This window comes from Macrobrachium rosenbergii, chromosome 40, assembly GCF_040412425.1.
Source record: "Macrobrachium rosenbergii isolate ZJJX-2024 chromosome 40, ASM4041242v1, whole genome shotgun sequence".
Taxonomy (NCBI): Eukaryota; Metazoa; Arthropoda; class Malacostraca; order Decapoda; family Palaemonidae; genus Macrobrachium; species Macrobrachium rosenbergii.
In genome coordinates this window covers 23,918,516-23,941,206 of record NC_089780.1, presented here as the reverse complement: position 1 = coordinate 23,941,206, position 22,691 = coordinate 23,918,516, and the positions used below count along the sequence as shown (strand labels likewise).

The 22,691-nt window shown below is 37.6% G+C and overlaps 1 protein-coding gene across 5 annotated transcripts in view; it reads right to left on the bottom strand.

Annotated features, from left to right (window-relative positions):
• Positions 1–2,571: 2,571 nt before the first annotated feature.
• The window catches only part of LOC136826252 (eukaryotic elongation factor 2 kinase-like), a 38,003-nt gene continuing 17,883 nt past the window's right edge, over positions 2,572–22,691 (bottom strand). For all 5 annotated transcript variants that reach the window (XM_067083380.1, XM_067083379.1, XM_067083382.1 and 2 more), the window contains 9 exons: positions 21,704–21,783; positions 21,281–21,435; positions 13,777–13,950; positions 13,076–13,237; positions 12,006–12,128; positions 7,293–7,475; positions 6,525–6,655; positions 5,038–5,216; positions 2,572–4,381 (listed from right to left, as the gene is read on the bottom strand). In XM_067083380.1, the coding sequence (XP_066939481.1) occupies positions 4,269–4,381; positions 5,038–5,216; positions 6,525–6,655; positions 7,293–7,475; positions 12,006–12,128; positions 13,076–13,237; positions 13,777–13,950; positions 21,281–21,435; positions 21,704–21,783 (1,300 nt within the window). In that variant the 3' untranslated portion in view covers positions 2,572–4,268. The remainder of the gene's footprint in view (positions 4,382–5,037; positions 5,217–6,524; positions 6,656–7,292; positions 7,476–12,005; positions 12,129–13,075; positions 13,238–13,776; positions 13,951–21,280; positions 21,436–21,703; positions 21,784–22,691) is intronic.

The following is a 22,691-nucleotide window of genomic DNA, read 5'->3' as shown; positions in this document are numbered from 1 at the left end:
AAAATATATACGAAAGACTTTATTATTATTATAAAGACCCTAAAGATACGTATGGTGTTGATTGTATGGGGGGGGCTTTTATAAATTCCTTTATAGGAAAATTTCAATCTCGTAGCCTTTAATTGGGTTTATTAAAGGGTTAATTCTGTCTTTATTTGCGTATCTTGTATGTATCTGTTAATAATAGACATATAAGGAAAACTCTTTCAATATATAGTATAAATATACGCCTAATGTTTGTTGGGTAGGGAGACAGTAGCCGAGGAGTGCCTTTTGTTTAAGACGATTTCGATCTCATGAGCTTTAATTTGATTAAAGTCATACTTGTCTTTATTTCCACGCCTGATGTCTGTTTGTTATTTCTACATATATTGAAAAACTCTTAGTATATATACTGTATAAAAATACATTTGAAGTAAACTGTGCTTGTTTTTTTTAACAAGTCACAGTCACAAGTTCGGTTTAACCGGATACGGTTTAAAAGTTTTTCCTTCTTTTTCTATGACCACCTATGGCCTATTATGACAAGATTTATTTTATACAATGCATCCATTTATTTTCATTTTCTCTGTTTTTCAAAATGAGAATTGTGAAATATGGACAATGCTGTTTATGTCGTTGATTTATGTCCGAGACATTTTGACTATTGTACAGGTGAGCAATAAATGTTATATCTCGCTAAGATGACTTGTTTTTGTGTGTTCACTTTTACACAAGTGAATCTTTTCCTTTTTTGTTATTGTTGACATCAAGCTGGTCTTATGCCAGCAGGGTAACATTATGCATTTTCAACTGATGTAATGAACCGCCCTGACGCTATGAGTAATGCTCACGTTATCATAGATATGAGCGTTATTGTGTATTGAACGTGTGCACATCAGTGATGCAATCACAGTTATCTAGATTTGAGGTCTTAGAATTACTTATAATTCATTACCAGTTTTCCCTCCAACAATTCGGACGTTAACGACATCATTGATACATGACAAAAAGTACGAATGTGAACTGTAATAGACCTTCGCTCTGATTATTGTTTACTCTCATTTACACATTTCATTTTGCTAAATTCTCTTTTCAGTAAAGAAAGTCGTATTCAGTGGATAAATGTGCTGTCTGAAATGACACAGAAGCCATAAATTATGGCAAACATCTATGAAAATTGAATATGGTCATTCAGCGCTGTAAAGGAAATTGCGAGTGGATACCTTTCTCCAAATTATTATCCAGCTACAAATTTTAATGGTGTAAATTAACCCCTTTATCATTTACCTCGCGTAAATTTATGTATAATAAAACTTTATCCTAGTCACGAATTTTCCATTTCTTCATTTGCTTAATGGCCTGATGACAGATAATCCCAAACTATTCTTACAGTTCTAGGTATTGATTTTTTGCCCGCTTTGCAATTTGACATTTTATCGTTTGTTTCTTTTATTATCATTTGTTTCTTTTATTAGGTATTTTGTAGCTTCATATGCATAGTGTTGACTTTAGTTCCATAATGTCTTTTGTACTTACTTAGTGGCAAATACATGAATACAATAATAATGAATGAAAATGGAACCTAGTACAGTATGTTATGTCCTGTCAAGAAATGGCTATTCAAGTTACATTATTGGCAAAATCACTGTCCTTGGTAGTTATATAAAGAAGGCTGATGGAAGAAAAAGTAGGATTGTATGAAAGCACAGCCGAGTCAAATCTCCTTTACTGTAGTAAAGACCTGAAATTGAATATGTATAACAATAATAGTTGAGCTGATTTGTCTGCTTACTGTACATGAGGCAAGTCGAGTTAAAAGTTGAGGAACAAACCTTAAAATAGGATGCAGTAAAGAGAGATTTGCACAGATAAGGACAGATCTGTCTTTTGGAGTGGTTGTGTCACATGGTGAGAATAAAAGACAATAGGTTGGTGGAATGCTTGTAGAATTTGTCGTTTCCTGAGAAAGGAGCGAGAGACCGAGAAATATTCTGCTGGATGTGGTAGAAGAGCTGAGAGTACAAGAGGGCCTTAGTATCCCAAAAGCATGAGAGTATGTGTATGATAGATGAGTTCGCAAAGTGTATAGGGGACAAATGCACCACTAAGAGTCCTCTGTATAGGTTTATGAAGTAGGTGACACTGAGGAAGTACATCTTTGAGTAAGAAATTAATGGACAGTGGACATAAATTATAAGAAATTAATGGACATAAATTTCCCAGGCAGAAACTGCTATTTTGACTTCCCTTTCACAGGAAAATGGGTTTGTGGTGAAGCTGATCACCACCACCACTTAATTTCCCTTTAAGCAAACATTAACTCTTTACAGACATTACTCCCCCTTATTCTAGGATCTTTTACAAACAACATTTATCCAGTTATTCTGGATAATTGTTGATAATCACGGCAATCTCAAAGACTACTATGATGGGTGCTGTTGCAGATGAATTATGCATTAGTATACATAAATCCTCCCTTATATCAAATACTCACCTTCTCAAAGACTTCTCCAAAGTTGTAGGCAGTGTCCAATAGTCTGGCCCAAAGATAACCTTATTAGAGAATATGACAGTAACACAAACGCAAAATCATTATTTACATTTACTTAGTCAAGAAGTATTACATTCACAATTGTCATCAAGAAAAGAAGTCAAGAAAATTCAATGATTTCTGCATAATTCAAGTCAATTATTAGTAGACCTTAAAAAATATGCATAAACATTCACACACAACAAAAAGTGTCAACAAATGTGAGCAAATGTGAGAAAACAAAATATAAATTGTAAAATCCTGTGTAAAAAAGTATGAAATTACCGACTGACAATCAGCTCACACGTTGATTGCCAGTAAGCCAATATAAAATTAAAAAACATTTAATTCCTCAGTTGCATACGAAACTTTTCACATGAAAGTTAAGGCATGGATTAAGTAGGGACTTCCTTTGCCCACACATTCTGCACTTGGTATGATACAAAGACATGTATGTAGAGGAATCAAATTCCTCAACTCTTATACAGTACATAGGAAACAGGGCATACAGTTTGCCTTGAATCTGCCATGAACTTTAAGTTTTCTTTCAAAAAAGCAAACACAGGCTTTACACAGAGTACCTGAATAACATCTAAAAAAATTGACAACTTGTCTTCCAGTCCCTATCCCTCTCTTCTATTATTTTGAAATTCCTTGGGAAGTTCTGGGCTCTTAACATTATGTACACACTTAAAACTTAACAACATCCTTACCAGCAGAACGTTCTCACAAAAAAAAAAAAACTGTGGGTGTCCAGCAAATAAACATTCAAATCATAGTACTTTGCATGATCATGATATATAGGTACTTCTACTGTTGGAACTATGAAGGTATATTTGGCAGGGAAATACAGAAAACTTAAAAATAAAAATGACATTTAAAAACAACACTAAAACTGCACTTGACATGATCATGTTTCAAAAGGCACTTCTTGCTGAAACTGCAAGGTTACTTATGGAAAAAAAAGTAATAAATCTTTTTATAAATCTTTAAACATTCAGATCCTTTCAAACATAAATGTGGCAAGACTCCTGGAGTGTCAAGAGAACACCTTTCGACAAGGTTTGCTTGCAGAGTTCTTTCCAGGAAAATAATATGCTTTGACCATCACTTGTCACTTGGAGTATCAACCAAGCTACAAGAAAACCTTATTACCATAAACATGCCTGCAAAGGATCACAGAATAACAATGCTATTGCATATCTTCCTTTTAACACTGGTCACGTTATCACTAAAGATGAACACAACCTTTACAAGTTGATGCACCAGAAGCTGGATAAAAATTTCTAACAAAACTAAGAACTTTGGCAACAAGTTAATCAACTAATATTGAAGTGATGGCAGTATTCTTTTCATGTGGTTCATGCAGGAACAATGAATTAGCTCCTAATATTCTTATTTAAAGTACTATTTACAAAAATAATTCCCAAAGAAACAACTAAATGAACTTTTACTTATAGTATTTTCAAAATTCTATACTAAACTGAGATATACAGGTTGGTCTGTTTCATTAAACACACAACTACATTACATAGCATCTCATGATACAAAATCTTGAAGATTACAAAATACTGAAAAAGCTATTTCTCATACAATTTTAACACAAAATACTTAAAAGTGCCTCTTGTCTTCATAACCTGTACACTCAATGAAATGGATGACACATGAATCGAGAATGATGTAAGAGTATGATAAACATATAACAGGTAGCTTCAACATTAATGTTTGAACATTTATTTAAAACTCTTGATGAGGACTACTCTTCATCACATTCGGCCCAAGCTTCTTCTGCTTGCATGTAGTACTTGGACGCTAGTTTCCCTTTCATGGCCTCTGTAGCTAACTCTGCGGCATAATTAAACAGCTCTCCTGGAATTAAAATAAAGAAAATAGTATTGCTTCAGGCACCGAGTCCAATTTAAGTTACTCAGTCATTCTCTGCATTTCTGAGACAGTCCGCTATTGTCTTGCAGTTCTCAAACTTTTTGATTTTTTGTCCATTTCCATTATGTTAAAACGACCAAATACCCTCATTCCCAAAAGGTGGATTTCAAAAGAATACTCAATGAACTAATGACCAACAACAGTTTCAAGTGTGAATCTCTGCACATAAACAATAGACTTTTTAATACAAATTCATCATTTCTAACTCTCCCTAGCCATCCAGCCATGCTTACTTTTCAATATGCATTAGGGTCTTACTCAAGTAAAACAAATGGTCTGTTGGTACCAATGTGCAATCCTGATCTGCTGATCAGCCAGCAAACAATCTTCTTGATATTAGACAATGGTGTTTCTATGATTCATGGAGACCACAAATTTGGCAAGTGTAAAACACTGATGTATTAAACGACCAATTTTGTCTTATAAAAATTTTATAACATGGAGATCACAAATATGGCAAGTGTAAAACACTGATGTATTAAAAAACTAATTTTGTCTTATAAAAATTTTATAATAAAATACTTTAAATACTTCAATAAGATGATTATCATAAAAAGAAAGGACCCCAGGTGATGATTTACCAGCTTTATAAGGATCCTTATCTAGTCCATTCCCTCCTTGCCAGTACATAGTGGCTTCTCTAGCGATCAGCTGGTACTGAGGGTCATCCATTGTGGCATCAAAGTTTCCTTCTTCATCTTCTGTGTTTGTGTTTACCACTTTATCGTACCAGAACACTGCTTGCTTCCAGTCAACAGTTCTGAAAGTCAAGGACAATAAAGCTTAGTTTCAAGAGATCATCAACCAGCTTAATTTTAAGAGACATTTATACAAATATGAACCGAACACATTGCAAAATTAAGATTGCCAGGTTTATGAATACAAATTTTGACTCATGAAGCTGGCACCCTTAACTATAGCTTTATAAACTGTAAATACATACAAATCTTTATGAACATTCAGAACAAATTATGACATATGCTACATAAATCCATATTTAATTACTATAAGAATTTTGGATACAAAGATTTCAGGAACAATTTGATTTTTTCCAGCCACAGTTCATCAGCACTGAATTAAGCTTTCATTACTAAATTCAAATTTACTTTTATTTCAGGATTCTTAGCACCCAACCAGTAAACATGTTGGCTCCAATTAAATACAATATTTATCAGGAACAGGTTCCAGAGAGCCATAACTAATCCTCCATGCATTTCCTAGTGCACTGTTAATCTCCTACACTCAATCAACTAGCTCTGGGTTAGTCCTCAAGAGTCTTGCCTGACTTTGGTAAATCACGACATGTCTGCAGGATTACTACTCTCAAATATAAGACAGTTTCTGACAGTCTTCTGTCTGACTTTGATGCTCCCAATTTCCAAGCTGACTCAGGATATAAACAGAATAAACATGCAGGTATACAATGTCTAGAAACTACAAACCATTAAAAGTGTTCTCCATGATAATTTAGAGGCAAACCATAGGATTTTCTATAAAATATTACGCTGTACTTACATTACAGTAAACCCTCCGTATTCATGAGGGATGTACTACACCCCTCTCCCCGTGAATAGCTAAAATCCGCGAATACCTAAAACCCCCCTAAAAACACTTAGAACTGCCTATTTTGATAGTTTAAACACAAGAAAACCATCTAAAAATGCTTAAACCTGAGTATTTTAATAGTTTTATCACAAAAAGTGCATTTAGTCATGAAAATTATATGAAAATACAGTCATTAGTGAATATTTCTCAGTGAAAAATACCGGGAATGGGCGAATTTTCCGCGAATAATGGGTAAATACATTCCACAAATACGTGAGTCCGCGAATCGTGAGAACGCGAATATCGGGGTTTACTGTATATCTAATTTTAACCCAGTGCTCTCCATCTGTTCTTTCATTAACAGATTCTACTTCACATTAACAAGCTTGATTTACTTAATAAGAATACATTCATGTTAAAATTGGTTGGACTAATGATAACATTAGAAAAAACCAAACAAAATATTCCAAGTTGTAAAGCCCTAAAGATCTCATTTTAATGATTTCTTATATAAATAATGTACCTAAACTCAGGAAGGCCTATTCCTGTATCATGCATCTTGGCAACATGAATCATTGCTCCTCGGTCATTTGCTTCAGCTGCTTGCAACAAGTAGTTGTAACCATTATCCATGTCTCTCTCGTCATCATCAAGCTACAAAAGATAAAAAAATAATTAATACCTACCCTCAAAGAAAACATATTTTGTGACATTATGCCACTGCATACCTACCAATCTACAAATGCTGATCACTGCATACCTACCAGTCTACAAATGCTGACATATGTAATACTGATTATTATCAAAATAAAATGGCTAATGATAAATTGATTAAGAATTTACTTAAGAAGGCAGTACTTGCATTTCCAAGAGGATCAAGAACAAACTGAAGTGGGCAATCCTAACTTCCTCAGCACCTTTACGAGTTCAACCTTCTACCCAAAAACTTTATAGGTTATGTAGCATTAATGGTATAACATTTTGCACAAAAAAGTGTTTTAATTTCTTCTCAATATTTTCTTTTTGTAAACAACCTACAATTTCCCTGATTACTTAAACTAAATTCTTTTTGTTTTTGAGTATCATGCCTATTTTTGTTGTTTCATGTTTTTTTGTATGGTTACCCAAGCCAGGGGGATAACAACAAAATGTTACTACACCATATAATAATTCTAGCCAACCTTCTGTTACTTATTTCTAGAAAGTATATAGAAACAACTTCCCAAGTCACTTAATAGAAGCAACGTCTCCTATGCTATATAAAAATTTTTAAAAATCCAAGAAATCTTACTTCAATATCAGGAAGAATATTGTGGGGCAAACCCATGTGCAGATAAGCCACAGTGACTATGGCCTCCAGTATACCACATTTTGCTGCCTGATTAAGATGGTAGAGAGCAGCTTCGTGATCGTAAGTTTCCGACTCCTCAACAAACCTATTCAGTTCGTGGTATTTGGCAAGGTCTAAATGAATCTGAAAATGAATTTCATATACTGAATGCCGCTTCATAACACAAAATTAGATTCACTTACAAAGCAATTTATCATATAAATTCCTTATTTATGGTCTTTAATATCCTAAACTCACAGCCTTCATGTATGTTCCACAATATGCTGCTTATAATGATCTGGTATGTGATTTTTTTTTCCTGAGTTATAAACAGGTAAATGTCTAATCAATTTGTGTCTTAGTCAATACCCTGCAGGACGTTTTTAACAAGTGAAAATGAATCAAACCGCATGGTTTCAAAACCTACATCCCCATTTTAGCTTTGGTTTTTATCTTAAAATTTACTTTTAAAATTGAATTCAGTGATCACTATCACTAATTACATTAACCACTGAACATAAAACTTCCTAATTAACCATATCAGAGCACCATTTACACATGCACATCATACTTAGCAAATAATGATACCCTTTTAACTGACACATGAGGCACAATGAAAAACTTTTAAAAACTGATCTAGAACAACTCCACTATTAATCTAACATCTACAGCAGCTAAAAAAAAAAAAAAAACATTCATACCCCAAACTTTCGCGAGGTTAGGTTCCAGAACTCCTTGCACAAGGCGAATTTTCACGTAAGTTTGGCACAGTCTTTAAAAATCCTAATAAATGCTTATTTCTAAAGTTTAAACATTAAATATGACCTAATCACACTCCCAAATTATTAAGCTAACTTTTAAATGAAATGAAGTTACTGTAACTTCATTTAAAAGTTAGCTTAATACATTACCCTTAAAAAAATAAATAAATGGTTGACATAAAAATTGAGAGTTGGAAGAGAATTTCAGTCTCTCTCCCCTTCTGACCAATCAATTTTTAGAAGTCTTCTCCACCTCTTTTTAATAACTTCTTCATTCTATGTCTCTTTCTCTTTGTTCTGAAATACTTTTTTATGAACAAACAGTGTTTTTTATTTGGACTAATACAACTCTTAGTTATTATGTGTCTGTTTTAGAACGTATTTGCCACACTAGCATTTAGACTTCATAGACGGTACAGGTAAAATTAAATCAATTTAAACTATCCACTGTACAGGTAAAGACGTACAGAGAAATATTAAGTTGTAAAAAATGTGTGTACAACTATGAGAGAGAGAGAGAGAGAGAGAGAGAGAGAGAGAGAGAGAGAGAGAGAGAGAGAGAGAGAGAGAGAGAGAGAGAGAGAGAGATTGTCCTTACTTGAAATATCAAGTTAAATTATTTATGAGTTTTTAAGGAGAGAGAGAGAGAGAGAGAGAGAGAGAGAGAGAGAGAGAGAAGTTATTCTTATGTTAAATATCAAAAGATGGAAATTCAGTATTAAACCAACTTTTAAATGAAATGAAAGTTACTGTACTTTCATTTAAAAGTTAGCTTAATACATTACCCTTCAAAAAAGAAACAAATGGTTGACGTAAGAATACAGAAGAGTGTGAAAATTAGTATACTATTTCTCTCTCTCCCCATTCCACCGATCTATTTTTATAAGTCTTCTCAACCTCGTTTTTAAAAACTTCTTTATTGTCTCTTTCTCTTTGTTCTGAAATGCTCTGTCTCTATGTTTTAGAATGGCACATTTATTGTTTGTAGACGGTACAGCTAAAATTAGATCAGTTTAAAATTATCTACTGTACAGTTAAAGACATACAAAGAAACAGTAATATGTAGGTTGCGCTAACTATGAATGAGAGAGAGAGAGAGAGAGAGAGAGAGAGAGAGAGATAATAGTCGTCCTTACTTAACCCTTAGTGGATGGATTGAGTTTCAGTGTGAAGTAAAACAGGTTTGGGGAGGTGGACGGATTGAGCTTCAGTGTGAAGCAGAATTACACACCACTGCTATGGTAATAATGATTCAGAACAAAGGTGCCAATACTTCTATATGCTATAAATTCACTAATGGCAACTTTTATACAGACGTGAGAGTTAGGCCAGTATCAGTAATGCTTGTGACTTCAAGGGGGAAGGTACTGCATCTCTCTCTCTAACATGAGTCTTTTTGTAAATTTGCTTGTAAATATACAAAGGGGTTGCTGTTGTTTTTTGTTTTTGTCTTTTACGATAGTATGTCGGTTGTAAATGTAATTTTACAAAGAAAATTGCAAAGAAATATTACAAAAGCATGTAAAAGTAAAAAAAAAATTACTGAATCTTCCTTCTTGTAAATTTACGTGAATATTTTACAACAAATATGCAAAAAATTTGTTACTGCTTTTATTTCTTATCTGTTTTGATATTGTGTGAGCAGTAATAATAATTTGACAAAATCCAAAAAACTATTTATTAGAAAAAACATATATAAGTTGGTAAAATTTACGACTGTCTTGTAAATGGGGCCCCACAAGGGGTTGTAAGTAGTCATTTTCAACTTCTCGTGGAAGGTAGGGAAAATTTTTTATTTATACAGTGTGAATGTACGTGTCATTCTCCTTCCATTGATGTGATTTTTTTTTATTTTGCCGACCTCAAAATTTCCCTGGTCTGGGGTGCTGCACATTGATAAATTATGCCGTCCTGTAAGGGTTAAGAGAGTGAAATTTTTTATGAATTATTACAGAGAGAGAGAGAGAGAGAGAGAGAGAGAGAGAGAGAGAGAGAGAGAGAGAGAGAGAGAGAGAGAGAGAGAGAGAGAGAGAGAGAAACCTCTGACCTGCTAATCAGCAACACTTCCCCTTCTTGTCATGTTAAATCGACAAGTCTGACAGCTTTGCCTTTGAGCTTCTTACAAAAGACGTGGGGGAAAGATATTTGTTTGTTTAAAATACGTATCACATATGAATTTTGTAATTACAGTTTTATTATTATTATTATTATTATATTATTATTATTATTATTATTATTATTATTTAAAAATGATTACAGTGGTTCCTCAGCATACGAATCATTTGTTATTCGTATTTTCGTTATATGAAGTAAAGTTTTCAAAAAACTCTGTTTCCGTGTACAAATTAAAAATTCTAGTTACATTTTTGGTGGAATCTCACACACGGCCGCCAGGGATTGTGGGAGCGGAGAGACGGGATCCCCTTGGTCCTGGATTATTGGGGGAGGGCCATGTGGATGTACAGACAGAGGGATACATAGTGGAAGGCAATTAAACAACTGGGATGATGGTTCTCTTTTTGAAAATGTCAAAGTAGGTTCTGAAAAGTCCTTAATCGACTTCATTTGTCTCGTGACCCTGACACAAACTCGTTGATCCGCACTAGTCTAAATTGTACCTTATGTTCGTGTTTGTGCTTGTGGCTGAGACTTTGCTTAACTTTATCGCATCATATTTTTCCAATCATATCGTGATTAATAATTGGGGATAACAATGCCACACATGAAGAAGCAGCCTGTTAAGGAAGTGATGAAGAAAAAGGAGTCTTTAACTACTGAAGTTGAGAAAGAAATGACCGCCAAGCATGAAGCTGGCACATGCGTGTCTGACTTAGCTCGAGAATATGGCAGATCTATGTCGATGATATGTACCGTTCTGGAGAAGAAAAGAGGAAATTAAGGCATTAGACACTGCAGTAGGAGTAACATGAATATCGTTTAAGGAGTGAAACGTGGGAAAATCTAAAGAAATTTGTAGAAACAAACAATCGGAGGCGCTTAGAAGCAGAAGGTGGCGCCAGTTTGTTTGATGATGTGGGGATGAGTTATTTTTACAGTGCTAAAAAATCGCAAAAAGCAAGTGTCACTCAATAGGTATTTTACCGTAACAAAAAGAAGTGATTTGGGAGAGTCAAGTGTAAGTGAAAGCAAACGGGCAAAACATAGTGAAAAAGAAAAATCAAACGAGCCCGGTCCCAGTGGAACAACTGAGAAGTCAGTGGGAAGTGAACCCCCGTCTCCCACCCAATAACCCACCACCATCCCCTCTCTCACCTCTCTACTGCCTCACTAGCAATGTCCCGAACACTCACGCAAGGTAAGATTCTCTTTCGATTTTTTATTGTTACTGTATTGCATTTGATTGGTTTTATATTGGTTTTATATTGCATCATTGTTAAATTTATTCTTTTATTTTTTATATGTGAATTGTTACTATTTTTACGTACATAATGTTTTTACTGTCTCTTCTCCTTACCTCCTTAACTAAACACTCCTCCCTCATCTCAAGTCAGCTGTGCATCATCTCTTATGGTAAATTTTATTGTGAAATGCTTTATTCTTTTATTTATTTTGTTGAATATGGTTATCATGAACACTATATTGTGCATGCGCTTAAAATAATTGTGTTAAAGTGGGTACAAAGGGATGATATGGGGGAAATTCTTGAGTGTGGGACGAATTAACTGAATTCCCATTATTCCTTATGGCAATATTCAATTTCGATTTACAAATTGGAATTTCGAACTAATTAAATTCGTATACCGAGGAGCTACTGTACTTATTATTAGGTAAAAAATTTATTTATCATACAAAACAAATAAACATATACATGTACCATAAAAATTCCCTCATCTCAGTATGAATTCGCGCAACTCAAATCGCACAAGTTCTGGGTGTTGCTGTACATAATTACCTGTCCAAGTATTGAGCCGCCAGTTTTACTTTTGCTCTCCTCCAGTTCCTCCAACATCTTGCGGTGCTCTATCTCACCCAGCACATGGGATGGACGAGATCGTCTTTGTACCATTTCTCTGAACTATGTAAATAAAAGAGAATGGTTATGTAAGTTATTTTGGGACACCAAAATCATAGTACAATAAAATCATATAAGTTTTTGTGTAAAAATGAAAGATTAGAATAAGAACTCTTCAATTAACAAGTACTGTATACCCTTAATCCTAATTACTTGAATGCCTCAACAAATTTTCTTGAGAGTTTGTTCAGCAATTAAAGGCAGCACATGACAACATGATGATATAAGTCTCAAAATTATATTTCTTAGTTTTAACCCATTCATTTGTTCTAAGGCACAGTAGTCAGTTAGTCTCTTGTAAAGATACCTGTCTTGATCTTTTAGTTCGCCATCTCCTTTTATGCTTACATGAGCATGCATTAAGCATATGTCAGCATTTACACCAACTTCTTTTAATATTTGGAATAAAAATCTTTTATTTTCATTACAAAACATTTTTTAGGAGAATTCTTACAGCAGGGAAAGGTTTAAAACCATTTGTATAAATTGCATAAAGTGGGCCTTTTACATCATATGTTCAACTGTGTGCTGTTTATCAGGTTCAGGAGTACATGCAGAACTTTGGAATACACAATATAAATGTAGGTACACTTTTCATCTTTTCTTCCCCTGTGAAATTTAGAATGTTACTTAAACTTCTTGCATATGGAGTGTAGACCCAAAAGATTTTCCTTTGATTACTTAGCTCTTTAGTTTTATCAATTTTCTGTCAAGCATACACATACAGTCTCACTTCATAGTTCATAATCAAAATTGATATTTCTATGCTATATTATTGTTTTTCTCTGTTATTTCACAAGTATGGATCATTCTTTTAGGGTCACTGTGCTTGCAGCATTCTGCTTTTCCAACAAAGGTTACAGCTTGGATTTCAATATAATAATAATAATAATAATAATAATAATAATAATAATAATAATAATAATAATAATAATAATAATACTACTTACATTACATAATTCATTTTCTCTACTTGCGGTAGATGATTCTGATCCAAATTCGGACATGGAATCGTACCGCTGTCTTTCCCTCTCATACGTGTCCCTTTCTCTCTTGGCAGAACTGATGGCAGAATCTTCACTCTCCGAAAGCATAGGTATATCATCACTTTCCTATAAAAAAAGATTATTCTCAGCTCAGACATTCTCAGAGCATTTTATTTTTCATTACTACTTTCCATTGTGGCATTTACTCTCCTTTTGCCAGCCTTTGCATGTTAAGATCAAAAATAAAATTACAATTCTGCATTTTACCAGACCAATTATTGAGTATGTCCATCCCAACTGACATCATTTTTTACATAAGGACATAGTTTTACTGTGCGACCAAAATACTCTAATTAGAAAAAGGTTTACTGTAATTCTACGAATGAAGTACAAATTAAAATCTTAAAACTACTGCAATATATAGTGTATTCATAAAGCTTTTCTAAATCATATGACTAAGTAATGAAATATAAAATCCTAACGCTAATTAATCCAATTTTAAAATTATAGTTTCAAATGACATATATGAATCATAAAATCATTCAAAGTAAATTACCCACAGAAAATATAAACAATTAATTTTTAAAGATATACTGATAATGGAATTATTGACCCGAAACAAAAAGAATATATTTAAAAAATATGGAATGTTGTAGGTCGCTTACACAAGACTCTACAGAGCTGATAGATGTTAGTTTTATCCTGGGCCTATCGTCCCCAGACATGTAGCCAGAGGAAAGAGACCGTGTTCGTAGGTATTCCTGAATGTTTCTTGTTTCTTCCCCAACAGGAGTCACAACCATCTCTTCAGTTCCACGGACAATGGTCTTCGCTGAGGCCTGAGGAAAAAGAATGAGAAACCATAGGGTAAAAAAGGGATCAAATTTCTAACTCTGAAAACAAATTTACCTTATGTTAAAAATGACATTTTTATAATAAAATAGTTTTATATTTACTTACCAAGCAATTACATAATTACCAGCTTCTTACATATGTCATTTTTATATAAGTGACTTACCAAGCAATTACATAGCCGACTCCACATTGAGACGAGGCAGGTTAGATGGACATAAACTAATCCAAAACTTTAAAAGATAATGACTCTAGACTAGAAGTTTGCTAGCATTGAGACAATGCTTGTTGTACCTTACCTGGTAAGAGAGCTGCTGCAGGTAAATACTGCCTCTGGTTGGCGCTCATCTTAACCTGTAGAGGGCGTGGCGTAATGGCCAGAGTCACCCCTACTTCAGTGGATACTTTACAGCTGTGGAGTTACACTGACGGCTGACAGACAAAAGGAGGTGCCCTTGCCCTGGGCATCATGGCCAAAATGAAAAACAACAGTGCCACCTACAGTACACCACAATGAAAACTAGACAGCCAACACCCCAACCATACAAAATCTGGTGGGTGCTCCAGGTATGCTTGTACCCCCAGGCTTCCCAACAACTCAACGCCTAAAAAAACCAAGGCGAGGAGAGAGTACAGGGACAGATTGCCCCCTATGCTTCCTCTCCCAACACCATGCCAGCTACGGATAAAGGCCCTAACATACTACAATTATCAAAAACTGCTTCCACGTCCAACAGGTAGTGCGAAGCAAACACAGATTTTGGTCTCCAAAAAGTTGATTGGAGAATGGAAGACAATGACATATTATGAAAAACGCAAACAACAAGCACAGCTCAAACCTCATGTGCCTTTACCCTCAAGATCAGGAAGGTGTCCTCTGGGACTGAGAATGCGCTTCTCAGATAAGGCTCCTTAAGAAAAAGGAGAGGGCACTCTTAGAGAGCGGGCAAGAGGGGTTTCTCACCGAACAGCAGAGGTTGCTTGAGGAACCCCTGATCTTCTCAGTTCTGCAGATGTAAAGCTGCAAGGCCCTCACAGGGCAAAGAAGTCTCTCCTCTTCTTCCAGCCCAAGAATGTTCTCCGGGGCAGGAAACGTCCTCATTCTTGGCGAGGAAATCAAGTGAAAGAGGGTAAACTGTGGCTCCTTGCACAAAACCAACTTTCTTATCCATTGCTTGGAGTTCGCTTACTCGCCTCGCTGTAGCCAGAGCTACAAGAATGAGAGTCTTCTGAGTGAGGGACTTCAAAGAGGCAGAACGAAGAGGTTCAAAAGAGGAGCTCATGAGCCACTTTAAAACTACGTCTAAATTCCAAGGAACTGAACAGCGATTCTCTGTCTTAGAGGTCACAAAAGACTTGACAAGATCACTAATATCTTGGTTCGTACAGGTTAGGGCTTCTGTGCTTGAACACTGAGCTAAGCATAGCCCTATATCCCTTAATTGTAGAGGGTGACAGTCTCCTAACAGCCTTGAGAAAGAGCAAGAAGTCTGCAATCTGGGCTACAGAGGTTTCAGAAGAAGAGACATTATTCTGTGCACGCCATCTTCTGAACAGTGCCCACTTGGTCTGGTAGAGCTGGCTAGAAGAAGCTCTTCTACATCTAGCGATAGTCTCTGCAGCCCATAAAAATCCTTTGCTCTGACGAGGCTCCTGACAGTCTGAATCCTGTCAGGGCCAGAGCGGACAACCCTTGATGGTACCTATGCAAATGTGGCTGTTTGAGCAGCGACTGTTCTTGTGGAAGGAGCCTTGGAAAATCCACAAGCAGTCTCAGCAGGCCCAGAAACCACTCCTTCCTCGGCCAGAAAGGAGAGACGTGTGTCATCGAGGCATTTCAATGAGAACTGAACTTGTTCAACACCTCCCAATCATCCCGAAGGGGGGAAAGGTGTAGACGTTGAGGCCTGTCCAGTCTAACAACATTGTGTCCATCATCCAAGCTAAAGGGTCCGGGACTGGCGAACAAAAGAAAGGAAGTCGGTTGTTCTTTAATGAAGCAAAAAGATCTATGGAGGGCTTACTCCAAAGCCTCCAGAGAACGCAGCAGACTCTGGAATGCAAGATCCACTCTGTAGGGAGAACCTGGTGACCGAGGCTTAACTGGTCCGCCAGAACATTCATCTTCCCCAGCCTGAAGTGAGGTAGCAGCTTGACTTGATTCTGCTCTGCCCATAGAAGAAGGTCTTTGGCTGCCTTGGCGCCTCATAGAGTGAAAAGAGTGGTGGCCCCCTGGTTGCCAACGTAGGACAGAGCTGTGGTGTTGTCTGAATAAACTGCAACTATTTTTCCCGATACAAGTGGAGAAAAAGCCTGAAGGCCCAGATGAATGGCTTCCAACTCCCTGACATTTATATGCAGTGATTTCTCAACTGCAGTCCACGTCCCTGACACCTTCCGACTCCCTAACAGGGCTCCCCATCCTATGTCTGAGGCGTCTGAGTAGAATTCTAGGCTGGGGTTCAGAGGAAAAAGAGAGAGTCCCTCTTGAAGTCTCTCCTCAGATAACCACCATTGGATAACCTCCTTGATCTCCAACGTGACTGGGAAGACTACAGAGTCTGACTGAGTCTTTCCACCAATTTGCCTTCAGGAAGAATTGCAGGGGCCTCATGTGAAGTCTGCCCAACCTCACAAAAGATTCCACTGAGGCCAGAGTTCCAAGAAGGCTCATCCACCAGAGAGCAGAACAGGTCGCAAGACTGAAAAACTCCTACACAGTCCTGAGACACGACTCAGCCCTCTTGGGGGAGAGAAAAACCTGAAAAACTCAAGAGTTCAGTCATCCCCAAATAAAGAATGCTCTGAGATGGAGTAACTTGGGACTTCTGTACATTTATCAAGATGCCTAACTCCATTAGGCAAAGGGTCCTTGTAAGTCCTTCATGCACTGCTCCTCTGATGAAGAGCAGAGAAGCCAATCGTCCAGATATAAGGACATGTTGATCCCGAGAAGATGAAACCACCTGCCGAGGGGAGTGAGGATTCAGGTAAAAACTTGTGGGGCTGTGGCCAGGCAGAAGTACAGCACCCAAAACTGGAGAACCTGGCCCCAAAAGACAAACCTCAGGAACTTCCTCAAGTCCAAGTGGATGGGGACATGAAAATATGCAACCTGCACGTCCAGGGCAACCATCCAGTTGTCCTGATGGAGAGAGGACATGACAGACCGGTTGGTTTCCATGTGGAACTTGGTTTTTGCCACACACAAGTTTAGAGTGCTGACATCCAAAATGGGTCTCCAGCCCCTGGAAGCCTTGGGAACAAGAAGAAGACTGTTGTATAACCCTTCCGACGACTGGACTACAACTTCCTCCACCGCTCCTTTGTGAAGGAGAGAATCCACCTCTTGAGAGAGGGCTGAAAACTTCTCGGACCCTGACGAGTAAGCCGTCAAGGTGATCAGCGACTTTGAAAGCAGAGGAGTCTGTTTGAAAGGAATGGAGAAGCCTGTCTTCAGAACCTGCACTACCCAAGGTTCTGCACCCCTGCGACTCCATTCCTCCCAAAAAAAGGTGCACCCTGGCACCTACCAGGGGCACGAAGGACACAGGTCTCATCTGCTGGTGGCCAGTTTGATCAAAGACTTCCTAAATGACTTCGCTGGTGGACAAAGGTTCGAGCAAGGTCTGGACTGGGTTCTGGGTCTTCCTCCACGAAAGGGCAGAGGCTGCAGAGGAGAAAAAGTCTTGAAAATGACTGCAGGAGCTACCTTGGGACGCTTCGACAATTGGGCCAGAAGATCATGAGTCAATTTTTTATGCAGAGCCGAAAGAACTTTTAATGGCGTCCTGGAGAAAGAGGTAAGACTTATCAAGCGGAGCGAACAAAAGTGCTGACTTCTGGATGGTGGTCACTCCTTTAGTAGCAAAGGAGCACCACAGTTCCTGCATCTTTAACCCTTAAGGGACGGATTGAGCCTGAGTGTGAAGTAAAACAGTATTGGGGAGATGGACAGATTGAGCCTCAGTGTGAAACAATATTAGGCAACACTGATTATGGTAAGGATGGGGCGAGACGGAGGTGCCAATACTTCTATATGCTATAAATTCACTAATGGCAACTTTTATACTGACCTGAGAGTTGTACCAGTGTTGCCACAGACGTCTTTCCAGCCATCAGTAATGTTTGTGACTTGAAGGGTGAAAGTACTGCATCTCTCACTCATATGAGTCTTTCTGTAAATTTGCTTGTAAATATACGAAGGGGTTGCTGTTGTTTTTTGTTTTTGTCTTTTACGATAGTATGTCGATTGTAAATGTAATTTTACAAAGAAAAGGCATGTAAAAGTTGAAAAAAAGGTAAGAATCTTCCTTCTCATAAATTTACATGCATATTTTTCAACAAATATGCCAAAAATTTGTTACTGCATTTATTTCTTACCTCTTTTGATATTGTGTGAGCAGTAATAATAATTTTACAAAATACAATAAATTTATTTATTAGAAAAAACATATATAATTTGGTCAAATTTACAATTGTCTTGTAAATGAGGCCCCACAAGGGGTTGTAAATAGTCATTTTCAACTTCTCGCAGAAGGTAGGGAAAATTTTTTAGAAATTTTTTATTTATACAGTGTAAATGTACGTGTCATTCTCTTTCCCCAGTCTGGGGTGCTGCACATTGATAAATTATGCCGTCCCTTAAGGGTTAACAAGCCCATCGCATATAACGATGCAAGTTCAGCTGAACTGTCCCTCACTGCCTTGTCTGCACAAGACAGAACATTAAGCCAGTCAGAAGCAAAGTCTTCCACAAGGGCTGGACAGTCTTCAATTTCCATACCAAAGCCCCCACTGTCCAATCAAGGAAACTAAAATTCTCCAAATCCTTGAAGATATTACGCACTAGAAGATCCAGTTCGGGAGATGAGAAGAAAACTTTCCCTGAGGCGAAAGCAGTACAATGCGATGCATCAACCAAGCCAGAGAAGTCTCCTGGGAGGAGGCAGAAACTCCTAAGGAAAGAGTTTCCCCAGTGGCATAAAACCTGTACCTCCTCTTCAGAAGCTTCAAAGGAGAAAAAGCAAAGTAGCCTTGCCAGCAACCCTCTTTGAAGTCAACCACTTATCAACCTCTTTCAACGCTCTCTTCAAAGAAGAGGAGAGGACAGGCTTAGGAAGGCAAGAGTCAGAGGCTTGCTTCTTCATCAAAAATGTAGAGGCAGGAGAATCTGGAGGAGCAGGCTGGAAGAAGTCTGGGAAGTTCATTAACAGGAGCCTGAGGAGACTCGAATAAGCTGAGGAAGGCGCTGAATCATGGTCCGCTTCTTCCTCCTCTGACGAAATAGGAGAGAGAACTAACTCCTTGGACTTAGGTACTTTCTCTTCTTCTTCAAGAAAGTCATCAAATCATCCAACTGGCACTTCATTGGGGCCAAAGACAAATCTTCTCGAGGCAGCGATGGCGCCAGGTCCTTAGAAGAAGGAGTCAAACGGTCTGAAGCTGGCGCCAGGCGAGTAGAAGTTGGTGCCAGAGGAGCAGGCGCAGGCACCTAAGACTGAGCAGCTGGCGCCAAGCGCTCGGGAGGAGGCAGGAGCTCAGGAGCGCAAGAGCACTTGGGCTGAGGCAGCGAGTGCTTATTACGAGAGCGCTTAGAAGACAAGACCAGGCAATCTTCAGAGCCAAGAGACTACGGATTTTCCCAGGCTGACTGCCAAATCTGAGACGACGAAGGAGGTGGATCAGCAAAACTCCAAGAAGGTTGAGGACTAATACTGACTTCCTTAAGTCTCTTAACAGGAGGAGGAGAGCTGTCCGCAGCCACAGAATGCCTCTTCAAAGGACAAGAAACAGAAGACCAACGCCGACGACGCCTTCCATCCAACAACGAATCTTCCGAATCAGACAAACAATGTGCACTGAATGAGACACCTTTCCAGTGTGCTCAGTCGACACCTGGGAATGTGCAACATGCTCAACGGAAGGGACAACTGCCTGTGGGCAAACCCTACCAGCCTCCCTTCGACCACTGGTATGTCTTCTCCCCAGTGTGGGGGAGCGGGACAGGGACCTCTGTCTAGGAGCACTGGTAGGACAGACAGCAGTCTCCTCAGAAAACACACTCTCACTCTGCACTTTACTAGCACTGGGAACACTGACACTGGTAGCACAAACACCTGGAACAAAAGCTTTATCAACAAAAGCCTTAAATGAGTATTGGCCAAGAACTCTAACTTCTTATTGACCCTAGACTTGAGACTGGTGATGGTGTTGGGATTAGAAACATGGGAAGACAGTAAAGGAGTACTATGTGGTAAATCAGTAGGAGGAATCAAGACGGGAGAAACAGAAGGGATAAGTGGAGATGAAACAGCTCTACCCTCAGCCACTGAAGGCAAAGGAGTAGCATATAAGCTAGCTCTATGCTCCGCTCTAAGAGCAGCCTTCCTCTTCCTATCTTTATCAAGTTTATCAGAATGGGACCATGAACCTTCCACTGCTGTGCATCCCAATCCTGACATTCCTGACAAGTAATCTCCCCATTACAATCTTGACACCTACATTTAATACATTTAGTATGAGAATCATACGTAATCTTACTTAATCTAGTTTTACATCCCTCGGTACAGAACTGAACGTTAGAAGAACTAGAATCTGGCACGGCAAATAGTGAAAAAATTGCTAAACAAACCTAACAATTCACTAATTGCAGAAATAAGCCCAAAAAAATCTGAGTACGTCACCAATAACAGGAAACCAATAAGAGGAAATGTACTGCCCAAAATCCACTGATGTTGATCAGGAGCCAGCAGAAAACAAATTGATGTTTCCCGCTGAGTTGTACCTGTCAGTCCCGATAGTGGGTGGGACCCTGTCACCTACACTAGCGATGGTGGCGCCACCGCGAACTTTGAATTTTTGGCCCGCTGTGGTAGGAGGCTGTTAGCTATGTAATTGCTTGGTAAGTCAATATATAAAAATAAATGCTTCAACATCCTAAGAACAATCGCATTTTTCTAAATGCCATTTCACCAGGATCCCTTAAGTTAAAAAACTCTGTACAGTATTGGACTATACTTAATAGAATCTACATAAGAGGGTCTTTTTGTTTTCTTGTAAGTAAATGCTATACTGGTAACTTTCCCCTGTCTTTTACTTTACTCCTAATGTACAGTAAAAAAAAAAATCAGTTATCAAACTATATCAAAAATCCTACTTCTATTTCCTTAAAAGTTGATGGATGGCCAGAATGTCTCTACCTAGATATCACTGACTATAAAAATTTTGTACAATGTTTTTGTTAACACAACATTCTACAACCAAAAAATGTGGAAACAGATGAGTTAAACATGTTAATCTAAGGATATATCTTACCAACAAGACATCAACTTTCTTTGATGCTTCCATTTCACTGGGAGCTAGATCAAATGGTGTTAGACCCAGGCTTTGGCAGATGGAATTGCACCGATGAGAGTGCAGGAATAATGCCATACCTCGTGTTCCAAGATTACCATCACCATAGTCGTCTCCTAAACAAAAGAAAAAAAGGGAAGATCTGTTATAAACGGGAAAAAAATTATGCATATTTTAATGCTTATCTGAAATGCATTAAAAATTAAATGACTTCTATATACCAACAAAAAGATCACCCATATTTTTTGCTTGAATTTCAAGTCAATGGCCCCTGTGGACTTCTTCCATATGAATAGGGTTCATCTTCTGAATAATAATAATAATTTGCATATAAAATGGTTAAGTTATGGTGTACTGTATACTCAATGAAATAAAAGTACTAACCTCTGCTGGTATGAATCTGGGGATCTGTATAAAGATCTCCAACTCCTTGAATGTCAACAACAATCATTGAATGGCCAGACCTAAGGGATATACAAGGTTAAACAAAGGGTATACAAAGCTAGCACTATTACTATGAAACATCTCAACTTTACATTCAGCTAGCTAGACATATCATTCATAATTTTACCTCAAATCCTTGCAATCCAGAAAAATTATCACATCACACTAAAATGCTTCCTGATCTTTTCAACAAAAAATACACTGTCATACTTAACCCTTAAGGGACGGGCTAATTATATATCATGCACACCCCAAGACAGGACAAACTTTAAGGTTGGTTGGCCAATTTAAGAAAAAAAAAAAAAACACATCATTCAAAAGCAAGTTGAAAGTGACTATTTACCAAGTTATACATGTTTTTTCTAATAATTTATTTTATTTAATTTTGTAAAATTATAATTAAGGCTCACACAATACCAAACAGACAACTGAAATCAGTAACAAATTCTGAGTATATTTGTTGTAAAATATTTACGTAAATTTACTGAGGTCAGGAGATGCAGTAACTCTTTTGGGGGTATACATGTTTTTTCTCATATTTCTTTGCGCTTTTCTTTGCAAAATTACAATTATAACTGACATCATATCATAAAAGATAAGAACTAAAACCAACAGCAATCCATGGGTATATTTTTGAGCCAATAAATCAAAAGACATCATGGGAGAGAGAGGAGCGAGACATCACCCATCAAGTCAAGAACAATACAGTACTGATCTCCCTGAGATGCCCAATGACTAAGCTGAGCTGAGTCTAAAGTTGCCACCCATCATTTATGGGCCACTGAAGTGATGGAAACTTTCCCAATCGACACAGCCAAATTGTATGGCGCGTAATATTAATACTCATATAAGGATTCCTGTCCATCACCCAAAACCTGTTATAGATACTCATACGAGGATTCCCGTCCATTAAGGGTTAAGGTTAAAA